Below are 21,555 nucleotides of genomic sequence, written 5' to 3' on the forward strand. Positions count from 1 at the left end.
AAGTAAAAATGTTCCATCTGTCTATTGTGTGTTCAAGACCCTACTAATGCACTAACAACTAATTAATCTGCTTTAGGATCATAGCTAATATTCAACCAGATTAAGGGGTTTTTGTGTGTGTGTTAATTTTAACTTTTTTAAAAAGACTTATTATTTATTTCTCTCCCCTTCCCCCACCCCTAACCCCAGCTGTCTGCCCTCTGTGTCCACTCGCTGTATGTTCTTCTTTGTCCCTTGTGTATTTGTCAGCAGCACCCAGAATCTGTGTCTCGTTTTGTTCCATCATCTTGCTGCATCAGCTCTCTGTGTGTGCAAAGCCACTCCTGGGCAGGTTGCACTTTTCTCGTGTGGGGTAGCTCTCCTTACAAGGCACACTCCTTGCATGTGGGGGTCCCCTACACGGGGGACACCCCTGTATGGCACAGCACTCCTTGTATGCATCAGCACTGCACGTGAGCCAGCTCACCACATGGGACAGGAGGTCCTGGGTTTGAACCCTGGACCTCCTATGTGGTAGGCAGATGCTCTATCCATTGAGCCAAATCCACTTCCCTACATCAAGTTTTAAATAATCTGAATCCCCTTAAAAGCTGTAAAGAAGAAATAGTACTCACACCCTTCTTATTTCTACCAAAACTATTGTCATGTCAAATGAACATGAAATTATTAAGCATTAGTCTGTCATTATTGTATTATGCCTTTGTGAACTTTATGGTTGACAAAAGTATACTAAGAAATTTTGTACAAACTAGAATTAGCTATTCTTAAATTAGTGATGTCTACTGAAAGTAAACTGTATGTGTGGGTACAGAAATTTTTTGGAATTTATTATACTCTGTTAAAAAATGAGTAAAATAAGAAATTTAAATTATATTTAAGAAGCAGGAGTGAATCTAAGGATCAGATGATGTCCAATAAGTCTTCTACTTCTTATACACCTAATGGAAAGGAGGGGGCGGGAAGCATTCCTACCATATTGAAACACCATCTCTTTCTATTTAGTTATACACTAAAATTTGGGCTGGAAAAATAAAAGTAAAACACCATAATTTTTACCAAAATAAAATTATTTAAATAGAATTGGTGAATGTTTAATTTGGTTATTTTGGTTAAAAATCATGTTTTTGTTCCCATTTTACTATTTCGCATATAAATTCAGGATTTCCATGTTCTATATACTTCTCCCCACCCCCATTCCTGAAATACTGCCTAAGGTTCAAACTTTCTGATATGCCAGATTCAGGAAAATAATCCAGGAAAACATATTTTAAGCACTTTCCTCATTGACAGATCTTTAATTCATTTTTATAATAGTGAAATGTATTACACATCAAAAAACGTACATAAACAAGAACACTGAAAACTTTTTTGTATTACTCATTTTTCTAATAGGTTTAACATTGACTGTCTATTCGAAGGAAAGAAAAGATTTTGTGGCATCTACAGGTGTTTTAAATGGGTAAAATGTGTTTCTTTATCCTAATTCCACAGGAAAAGCACAATTTCTCCTAGAATTTAGCTTTAAAATTAATAAAAAGTTTAACAAAATCCATCTCAACTTTTTTCCTGAAAATATAATACTCTAATGCAGATAATTGCCTTGTGTATTACATATTATTGTTGTCCAGAATTTTAGTTCTATCTTGTTTTTGCATCTCCAAGTTATCATTATTATTTTTATTATTTAGTACAGGAAGTGGCTATTTAGATTTACCTTTTTATCTGTTTTTCGCATATTGTTTCTTACATCTCCTTCTTTTCTTCTTTAAGTATATCCTTTAGAAACTTTCAGTGAGTCCTGCTAATAATAAACTCAGTTTTGTCTTGTCTGAAAATGTCTTTACTTTGCCTTATTTTATATAGATATGTTTTTTTTTCTAATATTAGGATCCAAATAATAAAAATGGAAGACATAATGCAAATAGTAAGGCTATAAGGGTTGGTCATAAGTATTTTTAACTTCTATATTGCCCTAAATAAAAAGCAAGAGTAGAGAATTTTTGTTACAGTAGGTCCTATGTTATATGAAATTTGAAGATGGGAAAGATAAACTATGTTATCTTTGCCCATCTTTTTTTGTTATTAAATCACTCATGAAGTAGAATAAAATTCCTACAAGTGGAATTGCTGAGTAAGAAAAACTTATGAAGCCCATTGAGGGAAAAACTTATGAAGCCCATTGAGGGAAAAAAAAACCATTTCAAATTTGTCAAATATTACTTTATTTTGTAGATTCTCAAAAAATCCATCATCTTTCAGCATTCCAAGTAAATAGATATATAATTCCATTTTCTTGGCTTTCTTTTATTTTTAGTACATCCTCCTGTGTAGTTGTGCACAATCAATATATTGGAGCAGATTTCCCCTGGAGTAATTTCTCATTTGTGGTGGAATACAATTATGTAGAAAACTCCTGTTGGACTAAGCACTGTGAAAGGTTGAATATTCCTTCTGTGGCCTTGAAAGCAACTCTTCCAGACACACTGAGTAAGGATATAAACAAAATCCTTTTCTTTTTTTTTTTTTTTCTGTTACATTTGAATGAAAATTTTCTGTTTTCTGCTTATGCTCTATTGAAAGAAAATAATCTATGTTATTAGAAGACTTGAGTTTCAAGCTCTAACCCCACCACTGATTGTATGATCTTGGGCAGACCTTTAACTGTCTCCTACTTCAAATTCCTCATTTGTAAAGTGAGCTTTTCTAATTATACTTGTCTTCATCCCTAGATCTAACTTCTAAATTTTACCTACAAGAATAATTTTATGATAATTATATCCAATCTTAATCTGAAATTTTTATGCAATAGTATTTTTTATTGGTTTTGGGGGGGTTGTGTAATAATATGTTGACTGGTTCAGAAAAATCTTAATATGCAACAAAAAATTATCCACAAATACTTAGGAAAAAAGTCTAAGTCACCTATTAGAGCATTAGGTTCTTTTGGATTTCTCAGTAGTTAAGTTTGCTAATTCTCAGATCCATTGCATTTAAAAGCCCATACATTCTAGTTCCAGTGCATCTCTCCTTTATCCCTTGTCATAAGTTACTTTCTGTCCACTTTGAACATGAATGGGACATCTCAGTAGATTCTGAAACATTCTAACTCAATTGTTTCCTTGGAATCTTTGTGATATACAATTGAATGTAAATGTGATTAAATACTTGAATCATGGGTACAAAAAAAAAATAAAGGTAAGTATTCTAGTTTGTATTTAGAGGTTTCTCCCATCCTCTCAAATATGAACTTTAATTTATTCAACCAAATCCCTATTTTATGGGTGTTAAAATTGTTTCAGTTTTTCACTATTATACTATAAGTTGTAGTGATTTATATTTCTTATGTATTTTTATGAACTTCTTACAAGAAATACAAATTCCGAAAAGTAAAATGAATTGCTGTGTCAGAAGTATACACACATGGGACTCTATAACATAGTAAAACCTCATATAAAATACGAATATGGGTGTTATTGCATGTATAAGACTTGTTTTACAAAATATAAATACAAATTAACATGAGATGGACACAGAATAGAAGCTATGTATGGCAGGGGACGCACAGAGATTGAGAGGTGAAGAGTTTTTTGTCTGTTTTTTGTTTATTATTATTATTATTATTATTATTATTGAAATAATGAAAATCCTCTAATAATAATTGAAGCAATTAACACACAACTATGTGATTATGCCAAATATCATTGATTGTATACTTTGGATGGATTTATGCTTTATTAATATGTATCAATAAAGTTGATTTATTAAAGTATACACACATTTAAGAATTAAAGAATATTGCCAAATAGCCTTCTAGAAATGCTGTCCCAATTTATATTCATGCAAAAAATTATAAGTATCCTTTTCTTCATATCTTTATTATAACTAGGTGTTAAAAGTAGGTATCTTTTAAATTTTTGACAGAATTATATGCAGGAAATATTTTATAGTTTTATTAATTTGCATATCTTTGATTATCTGTATCTCTTCATATGTGAATTAATCTTGTACAGCCATTCTTTCTCAAAAAAGTATTAATGTCCTTTGCCCATTTTTCTATTGGGGTATTTATTCTTTTCCTTTAGTCTATAAAATGCTCTACCAGTGGGTTATTGTGTATAATTTTAAATTGTGAAAAATCAGTATACGTTTACACAGAAAATATCCAATATATATTTATGTGAATAAAGCAGACTTTGACATTTCAGGTAGGATGGTGATCCTTTTTTTTTTTCTTTGCTTTGCTTTGCTCTGCTTTTCTTTTCTTTTCTTTTCTTTTTAAGTGATTATACATGTGTGAGTAGAGGCAAACAAGAATATAGAAAAAGTCTGCAAGTCTATATTAAACTGCTGAATCTGTTTTATTTCTAGTAGTTGGATAACATGATTTTTATTTTCTTCTTCAGATCGTTATTCTGATTTCTAAATTTTTTTTTACAGTTAATATGAACTATTTTTAAATACTATACTCCTTGACCATACACCTAAAAAGAAAGGATGCTGGCAAATGAGGGGGGAAGAAAAGGAACTATAAATTTTCTCTTGTTTAGGAAGCACCTTGCTGGACAGATTTGGTGGCTTTATTTTGGAAATTCAGGTTCCATATGTGTTTTTTGCATCTGAAGGACTTCTTAATACTCCAGAAATACTTCAGCTACTAGAATCCAAGTGAGTTATTGATTTTGTATCTATAGCAAAGGTATATATATCTTAATAGGCTAAATATTATGCTATATATGTAGCAATATTTGTCGTTATTCAAGCCTGAGATAATGTCACACAAAAATGATTTTCCAGAGAGTTTATATCAATTTATGCTTCTCTCTTTATAGTATACCCTCATAACTATTGAATATTTTTTTATAATATTTGGTAATTTATGGACAAAAGGATATTTTTTATTGTTTAAATTTATATTTTATTTGCATTTCTTTTATTACTAGCAAATATGAACAGTTTATGTGTTTGTCTGCAAATTATATGTTCACATCTTTGGGTTACTGATAATATTGAGAATGAATATTCTTGTTTAGAGGACTTTATACATTTTTTTGGAAAACAAGACTATGATGTTGTAAGTGAATTCTCAAGTTTTTAAAACTTTAGTTCTAAGGTCACACCAGCATTAAGCATTTTTAAGTCATAAAATACTTCATTGTACTATGCAAGTTCTCACAGGAATATTGGTCATTGGGCCTGCATATCGAGGCAGGATACTTGTGCTGTGACCTTAGTTAAATGCAGAGCAGTTTTGCATGCTTTTTTTTTATATCTTAAGGCTTGGGGCATTCACTGAAAACTATGACCTTATAAATGGTAGTTAAAATGCAGCATTGTTTTGGTCCCATAACACAATATATTGATTTCATTTATTATTTAAAGAACTGGAATATACTGGTAATAGTAATATTAGTAATAGTATTAGATGCAGTAAAATTTAGCAAAATAGTTAGGGCAATACACAACTAATTTGTTTTATATGTTAAATAGCTCATAATTTCATTCCTTAAATTTATAAAATAAATTAATGTATGAGAGAAAAAGCACAGTAATTCGAGTAATTTAATAGTCAGTTAGGTAATATAGCTTCTCTTGAAGAATTTTTCTTAGCCATTTCAATATTTCACCAAAGAATACTGTATTTTACAGTTACAGTATCACACTAGTGGAGAGATGCTGCAGTGAGTCATTAAAACTCTTTGGAGGTGTTGAGTGCTATGTAGTAGTGACAGTTGATGAACACACTGCCATAATTTTGCAGGTAAAACCATACATTAAAAAATATAAACTTCAATATACTAAATATATATATGTTATCAAGTAATTTATTATTTTTATAGAGAGAGCTTCACTATAATCTATTACTGATTTCTTCCTAAACATTGCAAATGGGCCTCAACTGCTAAAATCATCACTTTGGAATATAACTGTTCTCAAGCTTCTTTTTTTTTTTTTTAGACTTATTTGTATTTATTTCTCTCCCCTTCCCATCCCCTCCAGTTGTCTGCTCTCTGTGTCCATTTGCTGTGTGTTCTTCTGTGTCTACTTGTATTCTTGTCAGCGGCGTTGGGAAACTGAATCTCTTTTTTGTTGCATCATCTTGCTGCATCAGCTCTCTGTGTGTGTGGCGCCACTACTGGGCAGGCTACACTTTTTCCGCATGGGATGGTTCTCCTTACAGGGCGCATTCCTTGTGCATGGGGCTTCCCCTACATGAGGGACACCCCTGCATGGCACAGCACTCCTTGAGTGCATCAGTACTGTGCATGGGCCAGCTCACCACATGGGTCAGGAGGCCCTGGGTTTGAACCCTGGACCTCCCATGTGGTAGGCGGACACTCTTATCAGTTAAGCCACATCTGCTTCCCTTCCAAGCTTCTTTGATGCCTTATAATGTTTAACATATTTTAAGAAATCAATGCAAATATGGAATATTTTTATTGTATTGGTCTATTATATTAAAAATCAAATTCCAGCCACTATGTTTCTTAAATGGGAATAGTATATTAATTAATAATTAGTAATAAGATTAAATTAGATGATTAATAAAATTAAAATAAATGTCATTCATTTTGAGTAACTATACTTACATAAAATGATGTTATGAGAATCTGGCAGGGTCCAGAAGCAGGCCTAACAGGAGGTTCGTTTATCCAACTGAGGAGGGTCATATTCATTACTTTCCATTTTGAGGATTGGATATTGTAGAGAATTTGATATAAACAATAATGCTTGTCTGCCTTATACAGATCTTAGCCAAGGAGTCTCCAAGTAAGCTGGATTTTAAAATGAAAAAATTATCTTCAAAAATCCATATAGTTTGAAATTCAAGATGTAGAAATTCTTGCCTGAATCTCCCTGTTTCCTTGATTAGAGTACCAATTGCAAATAATTAATTTGATGGATTAGGAGTGGGAGAGAAATGACTGGGTTTGATGGTATGGTATATAAATTAAAGGCAAATATTATGATAAGGTGCAAGTCTGATTTGATGAACAAATGTTGCAATATAGGAATTAAATGTTACAAGCTCCTATGCATAGATGGGCTCTTAAGAGGTATTGTGACTTACATATTTAAAGTTCTTCAGAAATTGTTTTTTTTTTCCTGTTTGGCAAAACTGTTTTAATCCACAGTTATAAGTTACTGTTATAAAAAGGACACTTCCTGAATTAGTCATTCTATTGGAAATTACTTGTGTTGTTGATATGAAGTAAATAGAATAAGCAAATTCATAGCCAGAAACTAGAATGCAGGTTACAAGGGAATGGAGAGTTAATGCTTAATTGTTACAGAGTTTCCATTTGGGATGACGGAAAATTTTGATAATGGATGTTGGTGTTGGTAGCACAATATTATGATAGTAAATAACACCACTGAATAATATATTTGAATATGGTTATGAGGGGAAATCTTAGGTGTGTGTTTGTTACCAGAATAAAAATTTTTAAATTAGAGTACTGTACAACACAAATAGTGAACCCTAATGTACTATGGACTACAGTTAATAGTATAATTATAATAATACTGTTTCATAAATTGTAACAAAGGTATCACACTAATGCAAAGTGTTAAAATAGGGAAAACTGCATGTGGGGGTTATATGGGAACTCTGATTTCCTGCATGATTCTTTTGTAAACCTACAATTTCTCTTATAAAAAATAAATCTAAAAAGAAAGTTTTTAAACATTGTTTAAAAGGGAGAAAGGCAATTAGGCAGAGATTCCCAGGAAGTCCTTTTAGCTGCTTTTGCTATCGCCCTTAAATAGGCATGCAGTCAGTACAGATTGCCCCATAGGTCTTTTTTTTTTCAAGATTTATTTTTTGTTTATTTCTCTCCCCTTCCCCTCCTCCCCCCGCCCTGTGTCTGCTCTCTGTGTCCATTTGCTGTGTGTTCTTCTGTGTCAGCTTGCATTCTTGTCAGCAGCACTGGGAATCTCTGTCTCTTTTTTTGTTACATCAGCTTGCTGCGTCAGCTCTCTGTGTGTGCAGCACCACTCCTGGGCAGGCTATGCTTTTTTTGTGCAGGGCAGCTCTCCTTGAGGGGTGCACTCCTTGCGCATGGGGCTCCCCTACGTGGGGGACACCCCTGTGTGGCACGGCACTCCTTGCACACATCAGCATTGCACATGGGCCAGCTCACCACATGGGTCAGAAGGCCCTGGATTTGAACCCTGGACCTCCTATATGGTAGGCGGACTCTCTATCAGTTGAGCCAAATCCACTTCCCTGCCCCATAGGTCTTTAAACATATTTTCTGTTATCTTTAAGAGTAGCTATGTCCTTCTCCACAGAGGACATTGCCCAAATAAGGATACTCTATGGGCTGCATTTTTCTTATCTAGGCCCTCAGGAGATCTATGAGCCCTCCTTGCTGAAACTATCATTAGCTGTTTTATGTCTACTGTAGGGATTTTCCACTGTTCCCAGTGTGATTTTAGTTTTTCTATCCAATGGTAGCCCATACCTAGACTTCTTCTCAAGTTATCATTTACATATCATGAATCCTTGAAATGTGGTAACAATAATGTCATAACTGTTCAGACTAATGAATCTTTTTGTTTTATTTTCTGTAGGACCTGGAAGAATTGAATTATGAGAAGGCATCTGACAATATCATTATGAGACTGATGGCATTATCATTCCAGTACAGCTATTGTTGGATAATTTTATATTCCAAAGAAACATTGAATTCAGAGTATGTAAATACTCCTTCATCCAAAGTCATGTTCATATTTCTTAAGTTATCCAGTCCTTTTCTTTGAAGAGACATAGTCATGTAAACTTTTGGCTTGCTCATCTAGTTTGCTTTAAGTCAAGGATTCTGAGGGAAGTGGAAACATATCCATAGGAAAACAAATTCCACAGAAAATAATCAGGAATTTGGAGATGATATATAGTCCCATGGACATTCTATGCAAATCATCCTCCCTGCCCCCAACTCATTAAGAATTGCTACTTTAAGTGTTCCCCTTGTTATTACTTTGTAATTCTGGATTTGTCTGCTAAAAGAGAAGTCATTCTTAAATCATTTTCATCTAAAATCTTATCATATATGCCAACTAAATAGCATGTTGCTATACTTTCATTGAAGTAATTAGCTGAAAAAAATGTTTAAAAATCCATGCTGGTGATGATGGGAACGAGTGTTGTTGGGGGGGGAGAGGGGGGGGTGGGGGAGCGGGGTTGAATGGGACCTCACATATATATTTTTGATGTAATATTATTACAAAGTCAATAAAAAAAAAAATCCATGCTGGGAAGCAGATGTGGCTCAAGTGATAGAGCTTCTGCCTACCATATGGGAGAACCTGGGTTCAATCCCTTGGCCTCCTGGTGAAAAAGAAGAAAAGAAAGCATGCCTGCACGGCAAGCCAATGCCCACACAAGTGCCCGCGTGTTGAGCCAGTGCCCTGTGCAAGTGAGTCATGCAGCAAGATGATGACGCATCAAAAGAGAGATAAAGGGAGAGTCAAGGTGAAGTGCAGCAGAAACCAGGAACTAAGGTGGTACAATTGACAGGGAACCTCTCTGCCCATCAGAGATCTCCAGTACTGAATCCTGGTGAATCCTAGGGGAGAGAAAATGAGAAGACAACACAGACAGCCAAAACAAAACAAAAGAAAACAAAAACAGTAGGGTGGGAGGAGGGGAAGGGGGGAAAATAAAAATAAATAAATCTTTTTAAAAAATCCATGCCAAGACATTGGCTTAAGTTATCATTAAATGTTTCTCTTTTTCATCACCTCTAAATCTTTTTAACCCACTGCTTCCACTTTCTCCTTTTATTCTTTGAAATCTGGCTTTTCTACCTACCTCTACACTGATCTCTCTATCTCAGAGATCACTCATAACTTCATTACAATCATCTCCAAAAATATTTATTTTTCACTGTTCCGAAGTGTTTAACGCTGTTGGCAATGCTTTCTTTCTTGACACTTTTCAGTTCCATGTCACTTTAATGTTTTAATGCTTCCACAGCTCTAACTACTCCTTCTCCATCTTTACCTCTTATTCCTTGTCCCAGTCTCCAAATATATCTATCGTGAGTTCTCTTCTTTCTCCTATTCTATCAAGTGGAAATCTTTCCACTGCCATAGCTTCAGTTATCTCTATGCATATAATTATTCAGCTGCAGTCTGTCTTTGGAATTATGAAATGTGGAAAACAAAATGACTTTTTAAAAACTACAATCAGATGCCAAATGAGCAGAAGTATAGTAATATAATTCTTTTCAGGTACCATCTCACAGAAAAGACACTTCATCACCTTGCACTAATTTATGCAGCTTTGGTTTCATACGGGCTAAAATCTGAAGAACTGGATGTAAAGGTATTTTTTTCCTATTTGTTTTTTCATAAATATTTTTCATAGACCAAAGTTCTATTCAAACCCACTGAAAAGAAAGATTAAAATTGGGTAAACTACAAACTGCTTAAATGCCAAATAAAGAGCAGTTTGTAAATTAATAATTAATGTTCTTACCATTTTAACTTCTAAAAGCTTTTAGTTTAATGAATGTAAACTCCTATTTTATCTCTTGATTATTAGTTAGATTTTTTTGGAACATGGCAGGTTATGAATAACAATAAATATCACTTGATAAAGATGTACCTTTTTTATTTGCTCCAAAATGGAAATCTTATGACATATGAATATGTCCTGCTCTGAAATTTAGATGTTCCTCCAAGTTCAGGGCTGAGCATTCTTCTCTTCTCACTTTACATTTTTTCCTTAATGAACTCAGACATTCTCACAGATTTAGCTTCATTTCTGAGTATAATTCTTAAGCTATTCTTGGCTTTTCTTAAAGTTTGTACCTATAATCTAGCAGTCTACTAGAAACAGCCACATGAAAATCCCATAGAAACCTCAAATCTACATGTCAAAAACACAACTTCTCATATTCCCCCAAGCGTAGTTTATGGCATCGCTATTAAGCCAGTCTTCAGGGTTGAAACAAAGTAATCAATAACTAAATTCTCTTTAGAACTCTGCAGAATTTTCAGAAAAAGTCTTCTCTAAATTCAAACCTTTATCATCTCTCACGTGAATTTCTGAAGTAGCTACCTAACTAATCTCCCTACTTCTACTCTTTCCCAACTCCAATTCATCATAATATATTGACACCAATTACATTTCTGAGCTAAAGCTGTGGGAATTTCACACTGTAGACTGTAAGCTCCTGAAGGAAAGGAAACATGTTTGTTCATTTTTCCATTCCTGGAACTTAGCAAAATGCCACATAGATACAAAACTGTTAGTACACATTTGGGAAGTAATCACATTGAGTGATACTGTATTCAGGTAGACTGACATGGCCTCACCAAGTGTGTACTGACAGTTTTGTATCTACTACTCTTGTGAAAGAAAAAAAATTCATGATTATTTGTTTGTTATAGTCTTTGTTCTTAAATTTCCACTACAGGACAGGATATTTATATTTCTAAGATATGATTGATTAGGACAGTATTTCTTTGTCCATATTAAATTGCTAAACCATAAACTAGCTTTCCTTCAACCAACACTAAAAGATGAAGAAGAAAAAAAGACAAAAGTGAGAGGGGAAGGCAAAGTTTGGTATTTCAGAAGAGAGAATGGCATGAAGGAAAAAACCAAGTCACAGGAAACAGGGGATAGTAATTCGTTTTTAGACTTACGTTTAATACATACCTACATACACACACATTTTTGGTAGAGGTATCTTAAAATCAAATAAGACAAGATTGGGTGTAACAAACACCAAAACTGGGGTCATTACTCTAAATTAAATCAAAACCTTATTTTTCTTCTTGTATGCAGCATCAAACTCATTGTATAAAATAGCCTTTCTTTTTAGTTTGACTTTGCTTTGTAAAATTTTTGCACTATATTTTTAAAAGTCTTACTTTTAGATGTGAACTATTAATTTTATCTGGACAATACAAAAATTAAATATTACTAGTGATATTCAAATTTTTGGTTCTTCTAATATAGATGAAATATAACAGCAAATTAATATTTAAAAGATTCTATATGCCAAATGCACTTAAAATGAAAGTGAAGAAAAACAATTTAGTTCAAAAAACTGGAAACTATTAGGATGTCATATTTCAAGGAAAGAAAATTGGTTATCCTCATAAATAAAATGTCCTGGATTTCAGATAGATAAATTAACAAATTGTATCTAAAATTGTGTTGAAAGTCAGAATCAACTAGGTTTGTTTTAACTTCTACTTTTCCTTCTAACTACAAACTATGTTTGAATGATACATTTTACATCTTACTATTTCCTATAACCTAACATATAAGAATATATATTTTAGCTTATAATTGCACCAGGAGTAGAAGAGACTGCACTGATAATTCGACAAATTGCTGACCACATTTTAATGACCTCGAAGAGGGATCCTCATGAATGGTTGGATAAATCCTGGCTCGAAGTTTCACCGTCTAAGGTTTATTTCCTAAACACATAAATTATATTTTGCAAAGCAAATATAAATACATGTACTTGAAATGTTCTTTCTGGTAGCATATGTTTGCTCTAATAATGCTTGCATTCCAAGATTATGCACAATAACATTTACTTACATCATTTTCAATGATCATGGGTATTTTTCAATTTCATGGAACGATTTTAATGGGAACTTTTATAATGGCCATTCAAATTTAGCTTAATATAGGATTACCTACTGACTTCAATACCTAATATTTTTAAAACTTTTTTCTAATTCTTGAATTTAAACATATAAAATAGTAACTATGTTAAGAGAATAACAAATCCTATCATTCAATGATTTCTCAGTAATTCAGTTACATAATTGAAATTAAAAACACGGTTGTGAATCTTTAAATAAACTTGTTAATTTTATAAAAATTTTTGTATAAGCATAAATATTTCCAAGTTTAATATTAACCCAGTGTTTCTCTTTCCTTTATTTTAAAATACATTCCTATCATGAAGTCATTAAAAAAAGATGAAGCTGTTTATGTACTAATATGGAATGATCTTTTTAAGACACATTGTTAAGTGTAAATTGAAGGTTGCAGAACAGAGCATTCAGTCTGCTACTATTAGTGCAAAATAGAGGGAATATGCTAATTAAATGTACTTGTTTGTAAATAAATAAAATATTTCTCAGAAGAATATATAAGAAACAATAATATTGGTTATCTCCAGAGAGAACTGGGGGGATGGGGAGGGAATGAGACTTTTTGTATAACTTTCAGTACCTTCTGAATTTTGAACCCTGTGACTATTTTACCTGTTCACATAAATAAATGAAATTATAAAATAGATAAAATAAAATACAGATATTTTGTCACAACTTTCATGTGCTAACACAGGGCATAGTTTCAACAAGTATAGGTATAATTAACTATGACAAAAGTGTATGTGTGTACACTTTCCCTATTACCAAGGCATATTCAATCTACTCACATTTTTTCATTTGAGAAAGTCAAAAAGGTTTCAAAGAGCCAAAGTAACCCCAAAAAAAGGGAATTGTGGCATGTAATGGCTGCTGTATTTCTGGACATATATGAGATCTCTTTGAAATCATCCATTTTTAGATTATCGATGCCCTTCTGGTTTATAGAAATTCTTTCTAAACTCTTCACAAGGCTTTCCTGGAATTATATCATTGCTTAGATATCATGAATGTGGTTCATCTTACTCAAACAGTAATAATATATGGTCCACAAAGGGAAAGAAAAAAAAAAAAAGGAGAGCAAAAGATATCTTGATGTATGTAACTAAGCCCCCCAAAAGTTTTCGTATTAGAAAATCTACCATTAGATAAAACTACTGTGATATTTGAAGTAGATGAATTGTAATGAATCCTTTTGGATGGGTGATTAGACTTAACAAACTTTAAGGTCTTTCCAATTCTGAGAGTATGTAAATCTTTACTACTTAAAAAGTTTCTTTCCTTCCTGGCCATATTTTCTTTCCAGGTATCCCAAATTCAGTAATAGGTGCAATGGTAAAAAAAATTTAATCTGCTAGAGTGAGTAAAACAAAATGTGTGGTAACTTTCAAAAGACCACTGACTGAATTCCTTAAACTCTTTTCTAGGAAGAAATGTACTTACTTGATTTTCCATGTATTAATCCATTGGTGGCTCAGCTTATGTTAAATAAGGGACCTTCACTGCACTGGATATTATTAGCAACTATTCCTCAACTTCAGGAACTCCTACCTGAAGTTCCAGAAAAAGTGTTAAAGGTTAGTTGAGATCCATATTCTTGTCAGTGTTTATTTCCTTTCCATTTGAGTACATCTTTTCCAGAAGGCTTTTCAAAATAAAGGGCATCTAAATTTGTTTTGAACTTCACATAAAAGAAATAATTTTCTTGAACTAAATTTCATATAGAATTCTCATTTGCTATCAATCACATTGTACATTTTAAAGCTATCTTTGTATTGATAATTCAGTACAGTCATTTTACCACAATTTAGGCAATTTAGGAATATTACTGTGCCCACAGATATTCAATTATGCACTCTAGTAACATGTAATTTATTTTACCTCTTCCAAATAATCCTGACAACTTTCTATCACAATAGCAGTTAAAGGAAACTTTATACTTATTGCTAAAAATAATTATCAAGAAAAATGTACTCATATATGACTTGAAAGTCTATTGTAAGTAATTAGAGAATAGATGCAAATTGTGTTTTTCTTCTAATTAAGCCTAACTTTTTTGTTCTTATTGCATGGGTCAAAGTAAAACTATGAATGGACTACTTATTTACATTTTACCTTATTTACTAATGTATAATTATCATTATGTATATTTACTTGACTGATGTTTATATTGTATTATTGTTTCTTAATAATTATTTTAATTTTTAGCATTTTTGTGGCATTACTTCCTTATTCAAGATCCATTCTTCTTCCATACCAAAATCGCCTCAAATTTCATTGCCTCAGGAAAACAAGGATCAGACTAGTACCTTTATTTCTCAGAGTTCAGCTTCTGGTTCTTCAGACTCTGTCATTCAAAAAAGTAATGGATATTACCACTCTTCAAACTTAGGAGAGACAGTGGAGGAAGAAACAAACACCACTTTGAATTATAAGTCTTCCCCTATAGAACTAAGAGAAATGCCATGCATTTTACCACCTATGACTTCCTACAGTTGGACCAACTACTGGGAAGACTCCAGGTGTAACCCAAACATGGTGCAGAATAATCCTTTAACTGACAGAGAGTCAAGGAAAGCAGCTTGTAAATCCTTTCTAAACCAGGATGATTCAGAGTCAGCTGGCTTTTGTTTGGGTCTAAAGCAAATGGATTGTGAAACCAGAATATCACCTACTTATACTCAAAAAAGACTTGCCCCTAATTTTCTAAATTATCAGAAAAAGGGAATGCATGAAGCAATAGGATTAATAAATAAAGAAGTATCTGCCCCTCTCTTTTCACTAGAGAACTTTCAATCTCCTTTTCATTGGAACTTTAAGAAAAATGTATCAAAACAACAGAATCACTCATTCAAATTACAGTATGGTGCAGAGCAGACTACATGTGACAAATGGTACTCTCAGGAAGATACTTTATTTACTAATCAGCAAAGATGTCAATCAGATGAATTGGAAAGCATCACATATGAAAGTTCAAATGCAAAGACATCCTGGAAAGAATTACCCACTATTCCCAGTTTAGATTTATTTTGTGCTTCTGATGCTAATGTAAATCAGAAAAAATTCAACAGCTTTTATTTCCATCAAAGACCTGGAAAATGTTTAAGACAGAAAAGGCATGCTGAATCCTCATCTAATTCAGAAGACAAGGAATCATCAGGTAACACTATCCAATAGTTACTGAAACTGCTCTCAAATATAATTTAAAAAGATAGTACCATTTCCAAATTTGTTTAAAAATGGATTTAATTACTGTATTTTAAAAATCCTGTCCTGAATAAATTTGGGTCAAAAAGAAATCAAAACTCTTAGTATAGACTGTTGAGAATATAAACACAAAGAAAATAGAATATGTCAAATTCTTGTAACTTTAAACGAACTAAACATTCAACTTCAAGAGATAAAAATAAAAACACAGGGGAGCTGACGTGACTCAAGCAGTTGAGTGCCTGCTTCCCAAATGGGAGGCAGAACAGCTTTGGTTCCCAGTGTCTCCTAAAAAAAAACAACAAGCAAACAAATGAAAAAATCACCTCAGGGGAGCCAATGTGGCTCAATGGTTGAGCACCGACTTCTCACATATGAAGTCCCAGGTTCAATCCCTGACCCCAGTACCTCAAACAAACAACAAAAACAGAACAAATCTAATTAAATCAGAAGGCTACAATCAACAAAAATTCAAAAGACTATTTTGTAAAATTAGTCTTTTGTGGGGCAGAGATATTTAATTTACTAACATATGGTTATTAATATTTATTTATGATCTTTATACCTGTATTTATAATGAAATTGGTCTGTTGTATCCGTTATTCATGTCTTTTCAAATTTGTGATAAATGTTATACCAATTTCATAAAATGAATTGGATGAAAATTCTATCTCTTTTACACTCTGAAACAAATTAAGGATGTTTACAACTATATATTCTTGAATATAGGGCCCTCCAAAATGTAAGATAATCCCCATTTGCTCAAAGAAAAGATTCCAGAAATCACTTTTTAACAAAATTGAATATTCAAACTTGCATAGATGGAGTAGTTGAATATCTACTTACAATTTAATTCATTTAGTTATTAATACATATTTTAAATCACATATATAATATATCAGTTTAGAAATATTACTTTTGTCCACTTTTACATTCCATAAAATAATTTTACTCAAAGAAACAGGAGTCTTTGATGCCAGTATCTTCATTATCACTATGGAAAATTTTGACTTTACAAGCTGTGGTTTTCTACACCATTTCATTACTTCCAAATAAGTTGTTTAATATTTAATGTATTTTGACTTCATACTCATGGATCCCCAGAAAATTTATCCAAAGCCATTAACATACCCTCAAAATAATAGTCCATTCATCCTATAAGTATATGTTTTTTTGTGATCTCTATGCTATAAGAACCTATTATATTTCTTTTAAATGTGCTTATAATGACATATAACTCTTACAATTATGAGGTTACGTCATAATTACTAAAAGTGATTTAAACATTTTTTTAGCCCACTTTTTTAATGATTTCATCAATTAACCTATATAAGCATCCAATTCTAGGACATTTCAGGCTAATGTGTCTTTCCTAAATACAGACTTTTTTTTTTTAAGATTTATCTTATTGGGAAACGGACTTTGGCCCAGTGGTTAGGGCGTCCGTCTACCATATGGGAGGTCCGCGGTTCTAACCCCGGGCCTCCTTGACCCGTGTGGAGCTGGCCATGCGCAGTGCTGATGCGCGCAAGGAGTGCCGTGCCACGCAAGGGTGTCCCCCGCGTGGGGGAGCCCCACGCGCAAGGAGTGCGCCCGTGAGGAAAGCCGCCCAGCGTGAAAAGAAAGTGCAGCCTGCCCAGGAATGGCGCCGCCCACACTTCCTGTGCCGCTGACGACAACAGAAGCAGACAAAGAAACAAGACGCAGCAAATAGACACCAAGAACAGACAACCAAGGGAGGGGGGGAATTAAATAAATAAATAAATCTTTAAAAAAAAGATTTATCTTATTTATTTCTCTCCCTTTCCCCCCCAGTGTCTGCTCTCTGTGTCCGTTCGCTGTGTGTTCTTCTGTGTTTGCTTGCATTCTTGTCATGTGGCACCAGGAAACTGTGTCGCATTTTTTGTTGTGTCATCTTGCTGCATCAGCTCTCTTTGTGTGTGGCGCCACTCCTGGGCAGGCTGTGCTTTTTTCGCATGGGGTCGCTCTCCTTGTGGGGCGCACTCCTTGCGCATGGGGCACCCCTACACGGGGGACACCCCTGCATGGCAGGGCACTCCTTGTGTGCAGCAGCACTGTGCATGGGCCAGCTCACCACACGGGTCAGGAGGCCTTGAGTTTCAAACCTGGACTGTCCATATGGTAGGGGGATACTCTATCAGTTGAGCCACAACTGCTTCCCTAAATACAGACTTATGAGGTGAGTCCCTTCAGGATCACCATCTATTATACATCAGGGCTCAGGAAAAATTTCACAACATCATGGGTATGGATTAAGGAACAGGTTTACTTAGGAAAAACTTACAAAACAAGAATCTTAAAATTGTGTATACTAAAAGCTGTGGAATGAATGCTAAAGAGCCTAACACCATTTTGTAATATGGTGTTCTAATTTTCTTTTTTTCCAATTAATCTGTTTTTGTAATTTTAATTTTTTATTTGAACCAAGAGTAAGATTTTCTCAATTACTAACTTTTTGAACTTTTCCTATTTTTAATTTAACTGCATTGTGGTCAGTTTATCATTTATTCCTTCCATTTATTCATGATGAATCTTTATCTACCTTGGCAACATTGTACAAAATTTTTTATTAGAAAAGTTGTAGGTTTACAGAAAAATCATACGGAAAGTATGGTGTTCCCATATACACCCCCTTACACATACAGTTTTCCCTAATATTAACAATTTACATTAGTGTGATACCTTTTTTTAAATTTATGACCATGTAATAAATAAAAAATTTTATTAGGACAATATAAATGCCAGACATAAAGGAACAAATGACAGATTGGGAAACATTTAAATTAAGATTTTCTATTCCTCAAAAGTAGTCATTAAGAGTAAAAATTTACTATAGGAAAAAATTTAAACAAGGATAAGGGCTTGTACACTGAAAACTACAAAATACCGCTGAAAGTACTTAATGAAGACTTAAATAAATAGCAAGACATCCTATGTTCATGGATAGGAAGATTTAATATTGTTAAGATGTCAGTATTACTCAAAGCGAGCCACAATTCAATTCAATCTCCATAAGAAACAGACTTTGCAGAAATGGAAAATCTGATCCTCAAATTCATATGGAACTGCATTGGGGGTGCAAAGAGCAAAAACTATTTTGAAAAGGAACAAAGTTCTAGGACTAAGACTTTCTGATTTCAAATTATACTATGAAGCTACAGTAATCAAAACAGTGTGACATTGGCATAAAGATAGACAACTAGACTAATGGAACAGAATTGATTTCTTTTTTTTTTTTTTTTGGAAATAAAATTTATTGAAATATATCATTCATCATACATGAACATAGAGAAACAATAACTGCATAGTAAAAGTTGTGAACTTACAAAACAAACATGCATATCATCATACAGGGCTCCCATTCATCATCCAATCACCAACACCTTGCATTGTTGTGAAACATTTGTTATAAACTATGAAAGAGCACCTTCAAAATATTACTACTATCTATAGCCCATATTTTACATTTGGTGTATTTTTCCCCCAACCCACCCAATTATTAACACCCTGTATTAGTATTATATATTTATTAGAGTTCATGAGAGAATGTTCTCATATTTGTCCTGTTAACCACAGTCTCTCTTTCATGACTGGATTCTCTGTGTTCTACTGCTCCATGTTTTGTACAGTCCATTCAAAGTGTACACTAAGTGGCTCTCATTTTCATCAGAGTTGTGCTATCATCACCTCAGTCAATTTTAGAATGTTTTCTTTACTCCAAAAGGAAAAATCCTGTACTACCTTATGTCCTCCTATAGTTGTCTCTTAGAATGATATATCTTCTTTGCCATTGCTGCAAAAATATTACAATATTACTATTAACTATCATATATATTACATTAGTTGTAATTTCCCCATGTATTTTCAGTCTTAACACTTTGTTAAAGAAGAACATGCTCATATTTATACATTAACCACAGTCTTCATCCTCTGCCAAAATCACTGTTATACATACCCTAGATTATTCTCTAGTTTCCTTTCAATTGACATTTACTTCCATAGACTACCCCTTTCATCCACAATCTCATTTATAAACCAGACATATCAATTATACTCACTATAATGTGTAAACATCAACTTTACCCATTTCCACACTTTAACAATAAACCTTATTAAAAATTCTACATACATTGAGTATGAAATTGTGGATAAAACATCTGAACATCATTTTTTAATTTTTTATTCTCCTCCCCCTACCCCCCATTGTCTGCTCTCTGTGTCCATTCGCTGTGTGTTCTTTTGTGTCTTCTTGTTTCTCTTTAGGTGGCACCAGGAACCAATCCTGGGATCTTCTGGAGTGGGAGAGAGGCATTCAATCTCTTGCGCCACCTCAGCTCCCTGCTCTGCTGCATCTCTTATTGTCTTTCCTCTGTGTCTGTTTTTTTGTTGCATCATCTTGCTGTACCAGCTCTCTGCATGGGTCAGCACTCTGCACGGGCCAGCACTCCTCATGGGCCAGCTCTCTGCTCAGGCCAGTTCACTGCATGGGCCAGCTTGCCTTCACCAGGAGGCCCCAGGAATTGAACCCTTGACCTCCTATATGGTAGACAGGAGCCCAATCACTTGAGCCACATCCACTTCCCTGAACATAATTTTTGAAGGACAATTTTGCTAGATAAAGAATTCTTGGCTGGCGGGTTTTCTCTTTCAGTACCTTAAATACATCATGTCACTTTCTTCTTGTCTCCATGGTTTCTGATGAGAGAGTAGCACTTAGTCTTATTGAGGTTCCCTTGTATGTGATGCATTGCTTTTCTCATTGCTTTCAGAATCCTCTATCTCCAGTATTTGTCATTCTGGATAGTAGGTGTCTCAGAGTAGGTCTATACAGATTTATTTTGTTTCAGGTGCATTGTCCTTCTTGGATATTGACATTTGTCTTCCATAAGGATTGGGAAGTTTTTAGTCATAATTTCCTCAAATATTCTTTCTGCCCCTTTCCATTCTCTTCCCCTTCTGGGATGCTGATAATGTGCATCTTTGTGTGTTTTGCATTGTCATTCAATTCCCTGAGGCCCTGTCCCATTTTTTCCACTCTTTTCTCTTTCTAGTCTTCTATCTTTTCAAGGTCAAATGTTCCATCCTCGATTTCACTAATTCTGTCCTCCATCAATTCAAATCTGCTGTTAGAAGCATGTAATGTTTTTTAAAAAAACCATACATTTCTCAATTAAATTTGCAAGATATATATAAATATTTTTAAATCATACAATATATTTGGTTCAAAATAATGCAATCATATGATATTTGTCCTCTTGTATCTGGCTTGCTTCATTCAACATAATGGCCTTCAGGTTCATCCATGTTTTCATATGCTTTACAACTTCATTTCTTCTTACAGCTACATAATATTCCATCTTGTGAATACACCACAGTTTGTCTATCCATTCATCTGTTGATGGACAACTGGGTTATTTCCAAGTTTTGGCAATCATGAATAATGCTACTGTGAACATCAATGTGAGGATGTCTGTTCATGTCACTGCTCTCAGTTCTTCTGGATATATACCCAGTAGTGGTATTGCAGGATCACATGGCAAGTCTATATTCAACTTCTTTAGGAACTGTCAAACAGTACTTCACAATGGCTGTATCATTCTGCATTCCCAACAGCAGTGAATAAGTGTTCCTATCTCTCCACATCCTCCCCAACACTTATAGTTCTCTGTCTTTTTAATAGTAGTCATTCTGAGAGGT

General features: G+C 33.7%; 1 protein-coding gene across 1 annotated transcript in view; it reads left to right on the forward strand.

Annotated features, from left to right (window-relative positions):
* Positions 1–21,555, forward strand: part of SHOC1 (shortage in chiasmata 1) — a 110,997-nt gene that overhangs the window by 79,272 nt on the left and 10,170 nt on the right. Inside the window, exons 14-22 of the mRNA XM_058302542.1 lie at positions 1,393–1,459; positions 2,315–2,487; positions 4,548–4,665; positions 5,647–5,758; positions 8,575–8,696; positions 10,237–10,330; positions 12,304–12,435; positions 14,058–14,207; positions 14,839–15,790. Of these exons, the coding sequence (XP_058158525.1) occupies positions 1,393–1,459; positions 2,315–2,487; positions 4,548–4,665; positions 5,647–5,758; positions 8,575–8,696; positions 10,237–10,330; positions 12,304–12,435; positions 14,058–14,207; positions 14,839–15,790 (1,920 nt within the window). The remainder of the gene's footprint in view (positions 1–1,392; positions 1,460–2,314; positions 2,488–4,547; positions 4,666–5,646; positions 5,759–8,574; positions 8,697–10,236; positions 10,331–12,303; positions 12,436–14,057; positions 14,208–14,838; positions 15,791–21,555) is intronic.

The sequence above is a fragment of the Dasypus novemcinctus genome, chromosome 8 (assembly GCF_030445035.2).
Source record: "Dasypus novemcinctus isolate mDasNov1 chromosome 8, mDasNov1.1.hap2, whole genome shotgun sequence".
NCBI lineage: Eukaryota > Metazoa > Chordata > Mammalia > Cingulata > Dasypodidae > Dasypus > Dasypus novemcinctus.